The sequence below is a fragment of the Onychomys torridus genome, chromosome 5 (assembly GCF_903995425.1).
Source record: "Onychomys torridus chromosome 5, mOncTor1.1, whole genome shotgun sequence".
NCBI lineage: Eukaryota > Metazoa > Chordata > Mammalia > Rodentia > Cricetidae > Onychomys > Onychomys torridus.
Genome location: NC_050447.1, coordinates 128,065,467 through 128,080,798, shown reverse-complemented (window position 1 = coordinate 128,080,798; position 15,332 = coordinate 128,065,467). Strand labels below are relative to the sequence as shown.

The 15,332-nt window shown below is 52.0% G+C and overlaps 1 protein-coding gene across 1 annotated transcript; it reads right to left on the bottom strand.

The window, feature by feature from the left end:
• Positions 1-752: 752 nt before the first annotated feature.
• Positions 753-15,031, bottom strand: Fgfr4 (fibroblast growth factor receptor 4). Its single transcript, XM_036188063.1, has 18 exons — positions 14,923-15,031; positions 12,037-12,170; positions 11,167-11,430; positions 10,997-11,077; positions 10,724-10,890; positions 8,923-9,046; positions 8,211-8,401; positions 7,954-8,092; positions 7,392-7,585; positions 7,164-7,309; positions 6,959-7,080; positions 3,342-3,452; positions 3,057-3,247; positions 2,478-2,600; positions 2,301-2,371; positions 1,915-2,052; positions 1,579-1,684; positions 753-1,467 (listed from the first exon to the last, which is right to left on the bottom strand). The coding sequence occupies exons 2-18, from the start codon at positions 12,116-12,118 to the stop codon at positions 1,318-1,320; spliced, it is 2,400 nt and encodes a 799-aa protein (XP_036043956.1). The 5' UTR covers positions 12,119-12,170; positions 14,923-15,031; the 3' UTR covers positions 753-1,317.
• Positions 15,032-15,332: the final 301 nt, after the last annotated feature.

The window sequence follows — 15,332 nt, the reverse complement described above, 5'->3', positions numbered from 1 at the left end:
CTTCAGCTCCATCCTTAAATTCCTACACTAGTCCCCGGAAGCCTAAATCCATTTTCAGCCATCCTCTGAGAGACCAGGCAGCAGAGCCCCAGGCGTGGCCTGGGACTTCTGGCCTCTCCATGGCCCACCCTAAAGTTCAGGGTTAGGGAGTCCAGTAGGCTTCCAGGCTCAGAGCTCTGGGAAGCCAGTCTCTCTGAGAGGAGGGACTGAGAACAGGGTTGCGACAGCCTCCAGGGAGGATCGTGCAAGTGGGGACAGCTGCTGCCTGGGAGGCAGGCCAGGGCAAGGCGGGGCGGGCACGGCCCCCACAAGCCCTGAGCCTGAGCTGGCAGATCCAGATCGTGGGAGCAGGCAGTGGCTGGAGGCTCAATTTCAGGTTTTCATGCTGTGTTAATGGTCAGTTTGGTTAATGCTGAGCAGATGGGGGAGGGGGCACCAGCTCCCTAGAGGACAGATGTGGGCCAAACATGCATACATGCACATGTAGAGGATACAAGGGCCTGCCTTACAGATGGTGCAGTGTGGGTCATCTGCCCATGAACACTCACTCACACCATTGTGTACACAAGGATGGTTCTGGAAGGATGGGTGGGTAGTGGCAGAGGTGAATATCTGCTTCTGGGTCTGCTGTGGCACAGCTGGAGGTGGGGGCCAGCCGAAGGCCTCCTGGCACACATCCCTCAGTCTGTCACCCAGACAGAACTCCCAGCATGGGGAGTCTTCCTACCCTCCACCCTGCCCCTCAGGGGAGACACCAGGCACACAGATTTATTTCAAAAAATAATTTATAAAATGCCATCTTCTGTGTTTTCCATAGGCTTCTAGTCTCTCAGGGACACCAGAGCTGATGCTCCTTCCACCAAGATCCTGGACAAGCAATGGGGGTGAGGACTGGGGCTGGGGTCATGGAGGTCCATCAGCCTCTAACCTCTAGGTAGTTTGGAGAAGCAGAAAAGTTTGGGTCGAAAGCTTTGCAACCAGGCCTAGTAAGCCCCTGAGGTGGAAGCTGAGTGCCAAGGCCCAGGACATGAAGTCCTAACTCTCAGCTTCTCTGAAGCTAAGTCCAAGGGCAGGGTCAGGACCCAGAGACTAGAGTGGAACTCTGGGTTGGGAGCATGAAGCTAGAGCGGAAGGCCCGAACTGTGAACTGCAGGACCAAGAATGGGCCTCCCCAAAGCAGGGCCAGAGGATCTGGGACAGCAGTGGCCTCCAGTCAGAGGCCTGGTGCTGTCAACAGCAAATGTTGCGTCAGGTTGCAGGTGAGCAAGGAGGCCCGCGGCCACTGACCTACCAGCCCGTACAACATTGCGCCCCTGCTCACGTCTGCACCCCAGGGAAAGGGAAGGAGCTTGGCAAAGGGAGTGGCAAAGGGTCATGGCTGAAAACAGAGTCACTGGAGGAGCAGGTGCTGCTGGCATCCCCATTGGAGGGAGAGTAGGGTCCAAAGGTCAGGCGGAGGTCAAGGTACTGTAAAGAACAAAGCTGGTCAGCTTCCAGTCTCTGGGACAGGATGCTTATGTCTCTAGGCCAAGGGAGCGGGGAGGTGGGGAGAAGGCCTGGGGAAGGAGTGGGCAGTACCTCCTCAGAGACAGCCAGCAGGACCTTGTCTAGTGCCTCCACCAGCTGCTTAAAAGTCGGCCTCTGAGAGGGCGCTGCGTGCCAACACTCCCTCATTAGCCCATACCTGGGAATGAGTTAGAAGTTTATGTCTGGGGCAAAGCCAGCACCGTGGGCTCCCTGGGCTTGGGATAAGCAGGGCAATTCAATAAGAGCAGACCCAAGGCAACAAGACCAAGGAGAGGAAGAGGAGAGCCGGTGAGTGGGGTGCTGCTCTGCGGCCAGGGCTAAAGCCTGAGGCCAGAGCCAGGGCAGAGGAGGAGGTCTGGAAAGTGGGGCAGGGGAGGGTGTCCTTACAACTCTGGGGGGCAGTTCGGGGGCCGGTCCATCCTGTGTCCCTCTCGAAGCAGTGAGAACAGTTCTTCCACTGGGATGCCAGGGTATGGGGAGCCCCCAAGGGTGAAGATTTCCCACAGCAGGATCCCAAAGGACCACCTGGAGGCAGAATTGGGGCTCAGGAGGGCCCAGCTTCCTTCCTCTTTGAGGCTGTGGTAGGGCTTTTACAGTCAGGATGCACCCTTGGGGATAGGGAGGGCACTCATTCTTTTGGAGTCTGGTCCCACACAAGCCCCAGACCTGGTCAGAGGAGCTCCTAGGGTCTTGTGACTTTGGCAAGTGCCTTGCCCTTTTAGAGGGGAGAGATGAGGACAGCTGATGTCTGAGACCCCAGTTCCTGGACTCACACATCACTCTGGTGTGTATATACACGGTCAAACAAGGCCTCAGGAGCCATCCACTTGACTGGCAGGCGGCCCTGAGGAAGGAGGTGAGGATGGTGGGGTTGAGTTGCATAGGACCTGTACCTTCCATACCAGGCCCAGCCCCACCCCACTCCCATGCATCTCTGCCCTGCCCCTCACATTGCTGGTTTTCTTATAGTAGTCAATATGGTGGACACCACGGGCCAGCCCGAAGTCAGCAATCTTCATCACATCATCCTCGGTCACCAGCACATTTCGGGCAGCCAGGTCCCGGTGGATGCACTGAGAAGAGGACAGAGACTTAGGTATACCAGGACACATGTCTGGGGGCTCTGCTCATCATTCCACAGTAAGCCCAGGGGCTGGAGCCATTCACCCCCTGAACAGATGAGAATCGGAATGGGCAAAGGCCTGGGCTGAATCCCCAGCACCAGGAACAAAAGAAAGATGTATATATGTTCAGAGCCCACACCTGCACGGAGACTTCATTTGTCTTGCCCATGGGTTAGAGAATAGGTGAAGAGAGAATGGGACCATGCAGTGCTACACACGGGGCCATGCAGTGCTACACACGGGGCCATGCAGTGCTAGCTGCATATGTGTGCGAGTGGAGTAAAGACTAGAGCAGAACAGGAAGAGAAGGAGCAGCTGAGGACATTCAGTGCCCCCAGCATGGACGTGTGGAGAAGGAGGAGTTAGAGTGGTCCAGAGCACACTACAACTGTCTCTTGTCCACACCTTCCGAGACTCCAGATACTGCATGCCTCGGGCCACCTGGTAGGCACAGGAGACCAGGGCCGGGAAGGAGAGTGGCCCGTCACTGCTCCGAGGCCCATCAGGGCTGAGGTCAGGGCCTGGGGGACGCCGGGCACGCAGGAATTCCCGAAGGTTTCCCTTGGCAGCACATTCCACAATCACATACAGGGGCCCTGTAGGGGTAAGCATGGGCCAGGGGGTGGGAAGGCTGACAAGACTGTGTCTTTGCATCCCAACTGCCCATCTGGATCCTGGATCCTGCCCTACCTTCCTGCGTGCAGACACCCAGCAGGTTGATGATGTTCTTATGTCGTCCGATTAGCTTCATCACCTCCATCTCAGATACCAGGTCTGCCAAATCCTTGTCGGAGGCGTTGTCTGCAAAGCCAACAGCTGGAGTGAGGAAGCTGCCTTTACCTCTGTGAGAGCAGCATAGTGTGGGGGTAGGTCAAGGAACACTGGTCCAAGGCTTGGGTGGATTTGGACTGAAACCTGCTGGGCTGTGTGCCTCAAATGAAGCCTTTTAGGGCAGGGATGTAGCTCAGTTGTAGAGTGCTTGCCTAACAAGAAGTCCTGCATTCAGCCCTCACCACAACATAAAACTAGGCAAGGCAGAGCCCACTTCTGATCATAGCACTTAATAAATATGAGGCTAACCTGAGCTACATGAGACAAGAAACAAAACAAACCAAAACCAAAACCAAAAACCAAAACCCCAACAACCTCAAAACAGTGTGTGTGTGTGTGTGTGTGTGTGTGTGTGTGTGTGTGTGTGTGTGTGTGTTTAAAGAAGAGGTCATGAATTTGAAAGGGAGTGGGAAGCATGAGAAGATTTGGAAGGAGGATAGAGTGGGATAGAAACGATGTAAACACAGTACTCATGTATGAAATTCTCCAAAAAAAGTAAATGCTTAAAAATAATTCCAAGCCAGGTTGGTGGTTCCCACCTTTAATCTTCCATGAGTTTGAGACCAGCTTGGTCTACATATCGAGCTCTAGGACAGCCAGGACTATAGAGACCCTATCTCAAAAAAAAAAAAAAAAAAGAAAAAGAAAAAAGAAAAAGAAATCCTATTTATTTATTCAAGGCAGTGTTTCTCTTTATAGCCCTGGCTGTCCCAGAACTAGCTCTGTAGACTAGGCTGCCTTCGAACTCGGAGATCTGCCTGCCTCAACCTTCTGACTGCTGGGATTAAAGACGTGTCACTATGCCTGGCCTAAATCATTCCTTTAATGGTCTGGGGAGATGCTCAGTGGATAAAGTGCTCACTGCACAAACATGTGGGCCTGAGTTCAGATCTCCAACGCCCACATAAAAGCTGGGTGCAGCAGCGCAGCAGCAGCTGCTGCCGCCCTGACACTCTAGGGGTGGAGGCAGTGGCGGCTAGAGGGCCAGCTCGTGCAGCTGAAACAGCAAGCTCCAGATTCAGCAAGAGTCTGAGTCTCCAAACCTAAGGTAGTGAGTAATGGAGGAAGACAGCTGGTGCTGCACACCTACACCTGTACCCACACGCACATACACCTACACACACACCACAGAATCTCACAAAAGTTGCAAGGACGAAATATGAAAGATCTCTAAAAGCTGACCTTTCTATGATCAGGTCCACAGAAAGAGGCAGAAGCTCCCAGCAGGAAGGAAGTCATGCTAACTAGTCCTTGGGTGAGGTAACAGTTCCTAGGAAGTGCCATGAGGTCTTGTTATCATATGAGGTGACTTCCGTGACTTCCCTTGAGAAGACAGGGCTAAGGACCAGGGACTAGGCCCCCAAGGCTGACCAGAAGCATTGGGTCAAAGACATAATTCTTATCCTAGCCACACATCAATATAAAGAAGCCTGTTTCACAATCACTGCCTTCCAGAAAGTGCCAGCTGGCTCCAGCTGTGCAGAGTGGAGGGAGGGGAGGAGGGAGGGGAGGAAGGAGGGAGGGAGGGAGAGCATTACAGTGGCTGGGCCTGTTCTTGCAAAGGTGACTGGGGAAAGCAGCAACAGGTTCTAATGGAGGGCCAAGCAAGATGGCTAGGACCAAATGGTATAATGTTAAACAGCAAGAGATTGAGTAAGCATGATAGGATTTACGCAGAACAAAACAATAAGCCAGGTGGTAGTGGTGCACGTCTTTGATCCCAGCACTCCAGAGGTAGAGACAGGTGGATCTCTGTGAACTCGAGGCCAGCCTGGTCTACCGAGCTAGTTTCAGGGCAGCAAAGGCTACACACATGAAACAAACAAACAAAACTGTCTCAAAAAACAAATAGTAAATACATAAAAGAAAACATAAGGAGCTGACAAGGTGGCTCCGTGTACAAGCCTGGTAACAGAGTTTGATCCCTGAAATTAACTCCCATAAGTTGTTTTCTGACAGCCACATTTGCACAGAATGGCATTCGCTCACACATGCCCACACGTACACATATACTACACACAGAAGGCAACAATAATTGCCTGAAATCCCAGCACTTGAGAGTCAGAGGCAAGTGGATCTCTGTGAGTTCAAGTCCAGCCTGGTCTATACAGGCCAACCAGGACTATACAATATGACCCTGTCTAAAAAAAAATAATAAACTTCTAAAAATAAAAGCAACTTGGCAGTGGTGGCATATGCTTCTAAATCCCAGCACTCGGGAGAAAGAGGCAGGCGGATCTCTGTGAGTTCGAGGCCAGCCTGGTCTACAGAGTGAGTTCCCGGACAGGCTCCAAAGCTACAACAGAGAAACCCTGTCTTGAAAAACCAGTAAAAAAAATTAAAAAAAAAAAAAAAAAAAAAAAGCAAAAGTGGTTACAATGGACAAATGTTAAGCTACTCCAGGACACTTTGGGGGATGTTGCTTGAGGTCTGGGCTTTTTATTTTCTATATTGTTACTGGGGATTGTATATTGGCCCTTGCAGGTTAGACAAGACACTTAGCCAGCCCTCTTCATATTTTGGGAAAGGGTAAGTTGTCCAGGCTGGACTTGAACTCAATCTGTAGCTTAGGCTGGCCTTGAGTTTACCATCCCATTGTCTTAATTGCCCAAGTACCTGTGATTACAGCTTGTGCCACTTGAACCTGGGACTGGTATTTTTTTTTTAAAGATTTTAGTTTTATTTGTGTGTGTGCACGCGTGCATGTGTATGGGGTGCCTTCAGAGGCCAGAGAGGATGTCTGAATCCCTGGAGCTCCTGGAGTAGTTACAGGTGGTTTTGAGTTGTCTGGTGTGGGTGCTGGGAATTGAACTCAGGACCTCTGGGAGAGCAGCCGGTGCTCTTAACCTCTGAGCCATCTCTCCAGCCCAGTAAGCACTCTTAGTGGTTAAGACATCTCCCAGGGTTGGGGATTTAGCTCAGTGGTAGAGCACTTGCCTCGAAAGCGCAAGGCCCTGGGTTTGATCCTCAGCTCAAAAAAAAAAAAGACATGTCTCCAGCCCTGAGACTGGGACTTTTAAACAGAGAGCTATTCTGTACTAAGGTACAGATTGGAATGGGAGGAATATGTGCTGATGGTGTATAGTTTAGTGGTGTAGATGAGGATGAGGCAGAAGGCATGGGTGGATGACAGAGATATAAGGCCAAGCCCCAGTCACCACAAATGTGGTAAGGATCATCACCCAATGATTAAAATTTACTGAGCTAGCCAGGATGAGATAGGATCACTATGAGTTCCAGGCCAGGCTAGATGGCCCAGGCTGGAGTGTGACAACCCAGCATTAGGCAAACCAATTCCATACCCTGCATCAAGAATTTACTAAGTCCCGTGTACTAGACATGTCCTATGAATTTCAGCCTGAGACTAATATTCATCCCTACAGAGATACAAGGAGAAACTGAGGCTCAGAAGTCACTTGCCGGAGCCAGCAGTGGAGCTTGGTCCCAGCATGCCCTGCCCAGGTTGCCACGTGTACCTTTCAGCATCTTCACTGCCACAGTGCTGGTTTGGTCGGGCTGGGAGGGGTCCATGCCGAAGGCTTCTGCACGAACCACTTGTCCAAAGCAGCCCTCACCCAGGGGCTTTCCGAGCACCAGCCTGGAAGTCAAGAAGGCCCATGCCTCAGATCTGTGGGTACCACTCTTGAGCTGGCATCCCCATCCTTAGCCTGCTCAGTGTACCTGTCACGGGGAAACTCCCAAAGTGGGTCCAGAGGTAGGTCTAGGCTCACAAGGCCTGTGAGCAAGGGAGGGCCGCTGGAGGACAGCCGGACACCTCGCACCAGGGACAAGCTTGATTTGCCAGAGGACCCCGACTCCAAAGAGAACTGCAAAGTGGGAGATTTGTTCTGCCTGCTGGAGTCAGGCTGAGAGCCACACAGGGCGGGGGCTGGGGCACAGGCACATTACCTGTCGGGCTAAAGGGAAACGGGACAACTTTTGTACGGTGACAGGCTGGCGGGAGTGGTGGCCGTGAGTTGCTTGTCGGTGATACACCCCGGCCAGCAGCAGGAGCACAGCCAAAGCCAGTGAGCCCGATACGTACAGGATGATGTCTGTATATCTGGCCTCAGATGTTGCTGTTGTCCACGTGGGGTCCTCCTCTGTTCTCATCATTAGGAATATATAGACAGAGAAGCTGAGTAGTTGGTGTTTGGAATGAACATCCCTCTCACCCAGCTTAGGCCCCCACAGCTACCAACACATCCAGGGACACATACACTGAAAGAGTCACAGTTATGCAAAGTCTTGTATCCCTGAGGGTCACATGGATAGTCATGTAAAATCAAACACATATCCCTGCTGAATTCAGTGAGAAAGCATTTGTCTAACATGCACAATGCCCCAAACAAGTAAATATTGTACCCCTCCACACACACAGGCCAAGGAAACTGCCTACCCAACAGGCTATAGCTCACAACACACCAGAGAGGAAGCTTGTAGCTTGTCCCAGCGCCCCCCAGGTGCTCACCTGGTAGCACTGTGAGCCATGCTGACTGGTAGGAAAGGCCGATAGAGTTGCCTGCCAGGCAGGTGTACTCTCCTGCATCTTCAGCTGACACATTCCTCAAGTACAGGACCTCTACCTCTGAGCTGTTGATGTCTGTTGTCTGAAGTAGTGGACACACAGGGTCACAGGAGGATCTGGGGCCACTCTGTAGCTGGGAGGGTGGTTGGGGACCATCACACCCCAGGGGGAAAAGGATGGGGCCCAGGCAGAAACCGAACCTTTAGGACTTGTACGTAGGGGAAGCCATCAGCGCCGAAACTGCTGCCATTGATAACGATGTGCTTCAGCCACTGGATGTGGGGCTGGGCATCACTATACACCTTGCACAGCAGCTCCACATTGCTGCCAACCACAGCTGTGGTGTTGGCTGGGAGCCCCGCCTGCAGGATGGGCCGGTGCGGGGACCGCTCTGGGGGCCAGGCCAGGCCGTCAACCCTGGCCAGTGGCAGCCACGAAATCACCCAGTTTACCTGCTCCCAGCCACCCTCCCAGTTCAAGGAAAGGACCTCTGGACAGGCAGCTCAGACCTTGTCCATCTTCTGTTTACCCTCCTGCAACTTTTTATGGCTCTACTGCCTTTAGGTCCAGGACAGCTTCTCAGACTCACATTCAAAACTTCCACAGCCTGCCCTTCACCCCCTTAAATGCTGCACCCATGGCATATACCTGCCCACTAATGCATTACTTTCTTAAGAACTGAATTCAGCTTGTGCAGTCTGCCTGGATGCCCTTCTCACTTTTCCTTTAGGCTGACTTCCGCTCCTTCAGTCCACAGGCTGCTTTGCTTCCTTATGATCCTTGAAGCTGTCTGACTCATCTACAATTAACTCTATCTTGTCTCCAAGACAAAACAAGATACCCACCCTGAGGGCAGGATGGAGTCCAAGATAAGGTAAATTGTTTGTCCTACCCCGAAGACCATCCACTCACCCAGCACATCCAACAGATAGTTGAAGCGAATGCTGCCCAGAGAGTTCTCCACAAGGCATGTGTATGTGCCACGGTCTGAGGGCACCACACTTTCCATCACCAGGCTCCAGTGTTGGTGGCGCAGCTGGAAGTAGAGGAAATGTCCATGGGGACCACCAAACTCAATCTGCCTATGAGGCTCCTCTCAGTCTCCCTAGATCCTGAGAGGATCAGGCTAAGGCCAGAGATCCCTAGACAGAGAGGAAGGCTGTAAGAAGTGCCTTAATGGGGCTGCAGGGATTGTTCAGTAGTCAAGAGCACTGGCTGCTCTTGCAGAGGTCCCAGATTTGATTCCCAGCACCCACATAGTGGCTCACAACCATCTCTAAGTCCAGTTCCGGAGGATCTGACACTCTTGCCTAACTTCTGCAGGATATTCATACACATAAAATAAATCCTAAAAAAAAAAGTGTCTGAAGGCCAGGCATGGTGGTTCATGCCTTTAATCCCAGTACTTGCAAGGCAAAAGCAGGAAGATGTGAGTTCAAGGCCCGTCTGGTCTACAAAGTGAATTCCAAGCCAGTCAAGACTACATAGTGAGACCACATCTCAAACAAACAAACAAACAAACAAACTAATAAAACAAACAACAACAACAAACCCCCATCGTCTGAACCCTAGTTCAAGTCTTGAGTTTTAGCTGTACCCTACCTATGTGTGCTTCCTTGTGCTAGTCCAGTGGTTCTCAACCTTCCCAATGCTGTGACTCCCAATACAGTTCCTCATGTTGTGAAGACCCACAGCCATAAGTTATTCTCACTGCTACTTCATAGCTGTAACTTTGATAATGTTATGAATTGTAATGCAAATATCTGATATCCAGGGTATCTGATGTGTGAACTCTGTGAAGGGGTCGTGACCTACAAGTTGAGAACCACCATGCTAGTCTTTGCCCACTCTGAGTCTGAGGCTCCTCTTTATAGCACAGATGTGCCTGTATCAGCCTCAAATAAAGCCTATGACACCTATCAGTCACTCTTCCTTCCCACTTTACAGGAGATGCTACTCAGGAGCCTGGGGTTGGAGACTAGCCTGAACTCTACAGTAAAGCTCTGTCTCAAAAACAGCACATCACCCCAGGTGAGGTGGTGCATGCCGTTAGTCCCAGCACCAAGAAGGCAGAGGCAGGTAGATCTTTGTGAGTTTGAGGCCACCCTGGTCTACATAGTGAGTTACAGGGCAGGCAGGGCTACATAGAGAGACCCTGTCTCAAAACAAAACAAAAACAAAACCAGCATCATGAGGGCTGGAGAGATGGCTCAGTGGTTAGGAACACTTGCTCTTCTGGAGGACCTGAGTTTTTTTCCCAGCACCCGCTCCAGGCAGTTCACAGTTGCCTAGATAATTCTAGCTCCCAGGGATCTGATGCCCTCTTCCAGTCTCTGTGGGCACCAACGCACATGGTATTTACTCACACATAAATAAAAGTAATAAAAATCAATCTGTGGGGTTGGGGATTTAGCTCAGTGATAGAGTGCTTGCCTAGCAAGTGCAAGGCCCTGGGTTTGGTCCTCAGCTCTGGGGGCAAAAAATCAATCTGTAATGCCCCTTCCCCATAAAAGTCACCATCGACAATGAGAACTCCACCAGAACACCAAAGGAGTTAGTTGCTGCTAAGGCTGAGAAGGCAAAATTTGTGAGTGGCAGATTGGGAACTTGAGCTCTGTAATTACCTTCCCCATTAGATATATTGATCTATGTGCGGGACTGTATGGGAAAAGTGAGAATGGAGAAGCAGATAGACTTGGAAACTCAGACTCACCCGAATGCCTCCAATGCGATTCTCCCCATGGAAGACCTGTCCATCCTTGAGCCAGTGGATAGTGGGCATGGGATTGCCTGCAGCTGGACAGCGGAATTTGACAGTGTTCCCAGCAGGCACTGCATGCAGTTTCTTCTCCATGCGTTGGGGGTGTGTCCAGTAGGGTGCTAGAGGAAGAACCCCTCTAATTAGGAGCCCTGAGGTGACTTTGGCTCCCACACAGGTGACCAGATGAGTAGTGGGGAGGGGGGGTCCTTGAGAAGACATACCGACCTTGCTGGGGGTAAACATGCACACTTGAGGAGCCGTTGAGGGTCTTAGGGTCCTCATCGTTATTGATGGAGGTTAACGAATCTATTCAGGAACAAAGGAAGGCATCTGAAGTCCAAGAGAGAGGGTTTCTCTCCCAAGGCACCCTTAAACTCCCTCTCAGAACCTCTTACCATTCATAATCAAGGTAAGATTGTGTAAGACAGTCATGGAACCTCGTGCCAGGCAGAGGTATTGGCCAGCATCCTCAGGGAGGAAGCTGGCGATCTCCAGGCGGCCCCTCCAGCCCCGTACTCGTCCAGCAGATGCTAGACGTCTGCCCTCCTTGTACCAATGACCACCACGCTCATTCCTCCTGCAGCACTGCTGCACAGGCTGCCCCAGGGCCACAGTCAACACCTGCTCTTGCTGCTCCAGGGTTGGGGCTAGGCAGGGCTCTGAGGGCAGATGGGAGAAGTCAGTGATACTCATAGCTCCATCCAAGGCACCCCCCTCATACACACACACATACAGAAAACATGCCACACACGTGGAACCAGAGATCCCATGACACATGCTGTTTTCACACACGTGACCACATGCTACAAATGCTTTGTATAGGGCCAATGCCACTTTTTCTGGGAGTTATCACATACACACTTGGCACAGATGCTAGACATGCACATACACACACAAGGTACATGCTATAGGTGCCATACAGGACACATGCCACACTTCTGAGGCACACTATACTGGGTACACACATCACACATGCTGCTTGGACCTCCCAACCAACACACCCGGTGCACAGAACCACACACTTATACATAAAGCCAAGGGGCTCACCACTGGCTCTGCAGCCTAGCCCAGGCTCTGTGCCCTCAAGGCTAATTCTTTCTTGTAGACATAAAGATAGAAGGGTGCTGCTAAGAGCCAGAGAGTGAATCTCAATGCTCCAGCCCTGCCCTGCTGCCACCTTCTTGGGGCCAGGGCCCAGATCCTCTCCAGCTTTGCTCAGCCAGAAGCCCCTTCCCTGCCATCCTCTCCCACCTTAGAGGCCATACCCAGCTCCATTTCCTCAGAGGCCTCAAGGAACAAGGCTGGTGTCCCCAGAAGGATGCTCAATAGGACTAACAGCAGCCACATTTCCTCCCAGCTGTTCTCAGGACCCACGCCAGACTTCCCACTGACCACCTTCCTGAAACAGGGCGAAAGAGTTCCTGTTACATGCGCGTGCGCGCGCTCTCTTTTCTGGTGGGGACACAGATGGAAAGCAGTCAGCAGCCTTATCCAAACCCCAGTCAGACAGTAGTGGAGCCAAGGCTGAAATCAGGACTGCTGCTGCCAGTGCCCAACACCTCCTCACAGGAGTGTGTGTGTGTGTGTGTGTGTGTGTGTGTGTGTGCTGGACTTCCTGCTTGCCTTGGGTCCTACTGAGACCCTGGCATGTCTTCACAGAAAGAGCAGTTTTAAGATTCTTTTCTGGGAAGGAAGCAGAGATGGTAACATATCTTCTGCTCACTCTCAGTACACATCATTTTCTTTTTTTCTGAATTCATTGCTGAAGAGTTAAAGAAGAGAAGTGAAATCTAATCCAAGGCCAGCCTTCAGCATCTGGACGCTGTCTAACAGGACCCCACTCTTTAGCATTACTGACATTTCCATGTCCAGCTTGGAATCCTTCCAGCAGCTGAGTGTTCTCCTTTAACAAGGCACTGTTCAAATTAAGGCCACTCTTCCTCGTTCTGAGCCAGAAATGCATCCTGGGGACACTTCAGTTGGTTTGCACCCTCCCAACTTCATCTTAGACAATGTAGGAGCTTGTTTGGTTTTGCTTATTGTTTTTGCAGAGTTGGGGATTAAACCCAAGACCTCCTTGCATGGTAAGCAAACACTGCCACTGAGCTGAATTCATGTTTAGCTGGCTTTGTAAATAACACAGATTTTACATGTCTGGTAGTGACAAACCCAAGTCCTGTTTCTTGTCCCTTTATAGACCATTATCATCATAGGGTTGCTTCAGGAGGGACAAACCACGGAGGGCTGGCATACACGGGGTATTGGTAGGATATGCTCCCTGTCCCCACACTGAATGCTCACCTGGCACCCTTTGCCCGGCCTTAGCCACCAGTTATTCTCTGCTTCCAAATGGTTGCCATTAAGTATGATGCACACACTCACCACATCTAGTAACCCTGTCCAAATGGAGGACCTCTGTTTCCCAAAAGGAAGAACCAGAGCTAGGCCTTAACTTAAGCGGGGACCATTGTAGTCCCAAGGACATACAGTCTTGCTACCTAGTCCTGGTGGCAGGTCTGTTATCTGTCTAGGTGGCACTGGCATCTTTGGATCAGTATTCTTTTCCTCCAGGACCTTGCTCATACTGGGCAAGTGCTTTGCTATTGAGCTACATTCCCAACCCCAGAGCATGCTTTTTAAGTATGGAAATCTTTATGAGTTTGGTTTTTTGTTTGTTGGTTTTGGTTTTTCAAGACAGGGTTTCTCTGCATAACCCTGGCTGTCCTGGAACTCATTCTGTAGACCAGGTTGGACTCAGAGATCCACCTGCCTCTGCCTCCAGAGTGCTGGGATTAAAGGTGTGTGCCACCACCGCCTGGCTACTTTGTGAATTTGTATCAGTGTAACTTTAGTGTATGTACGGTTGAAGAAACAGCATGATTCTTAAAAGTTGCATTCCATATTTTAACAAACTGGGAACCCTGCCCATTAAACCCCCTACAGTCAGCCCATTTAACCGCTTCAATGTATCCTCTTTCCCCTGCCTTTACTTAGGCCAGGTCCTGGTCATGTTTTGCTTGACAAATCTTAGTCCTTCACCGGCTCCCTTGCAGCAGGTTGGTTGTTTATTTGAGCCATTCACACTAGGCCCCGGTTCACAAGCTCTTGAGAGTTAACTGCAGGCTATGGCTCCTTTTCCTGCCTTCATCCTTTTTCTTATCTTGAGACAAGGTCTTACCAAAGTTGATCGGCAGGCTGGCTTTGAAACTCACTCTGTAAACCAAACAGGTCTTCAAACTGTAAGCCTCCTGCTTCAGCCCGGCTAGTGCTGCTGAAAGCCCATGTGCCAAGCCCAGCTTTTCTAGACCTCGTTTTAAATGCCGGTGTCAGTCTTGTTAGTCCCACTGTCTGTCCCTTTAGTTCCTTTAGGAGATTCTAAAGTCCAGCACATTTGTTTTCTTGCCTGTACCGTTGTGCCCCTCTTGTCTTAGAACCTTGACCTTTCCCTCTCCTCAGTTTGGTCGGCCCATCTGCAAAAGACTCCTACCACACCCTGCTAAGCAGAGAGGGTCTCTCCAGCGCCCCAAGGGGTGGACAGGTCCGGGGAGGGTTTATTCCCAGTCCCAGGCTGCCTTGAACTCACAGCCACAGAGTCCTTGGTCTGGTCACCACGGCTGGCCGGCCGCTGAAGATCGCCAACAATTGGGACCAGACAGCATTCAGACAGAGTTCACCACCCTCCCGCACTCACAGGATGGGGAGCTCTGGGCAAGTGACTGCTCCTCTCCCAACGCTGGTTTCCTCATCTTTATGTCCAGCACACTGGCGGGTACCGGCCCAAGGACGACAGCCCTCTGACTTTTGTGGCCCCACTCCGGCACCCTCGGGCGGAGGTGCAAGTCATCGGTCCTCATTCAGTTGCATAGACAGCTGGCCCATCGCCCCCGCCCGGTGGGCAATAAGTAACTAGAACGGTGACCAGGGTGCTCTTTGAACGGAGGGGGACAAAAGGCCCTGTGTGCGCTGCGGGTTACTGATTTACCGCCCCCTCCACCCAACTACTCCCGCCGCGCGGGCGCCAAGGTCCCGGGGGCTGGAGGGGACAGCTCCGGAGCTCTGCGGCCGCTCTCCCCCTGGCGTCCGGGAGCGCGGTGTGGGGCCCGGCTCACCCAGAGCCAGACTTGGCTCCCAGTGCAGGGGGCCCGGCTCACCTGGCTCCTCCGCCGCCTGGTTCCCGCGCCCACGGGTCACGATCCCGGCGGGGCTGGCACGCTCAGCCGCCGGGAGCTCCTCCGCCCCGGCCGAAGAGCCAGGAATGTCCCGGCAACTGCAGCGTGGCGGGGGGCTGCCCACCGCCTGACCCGCCCACCCCTGGCTCCGCCCCTCCTGGACCAGTTCTATCCTGAGAGGCGTGGTCCGAGACCGTGCGAATGTCAACCCTGCACCCTGGTCCAGGAGCTCAGGGTGGGACAGGATCGCCCAGGCCCGGCCGCTCGGATAGGCATCTTTTGCTGCAGAGATCCTAGCTCAACCTCCAAGGTCTAACGTGCCACCTGCTCTACCCTTTGCTCTTCATCAGTCTGGAACTCACCAGGTTCCTCTTGTTTTCCGTGCAATAGTA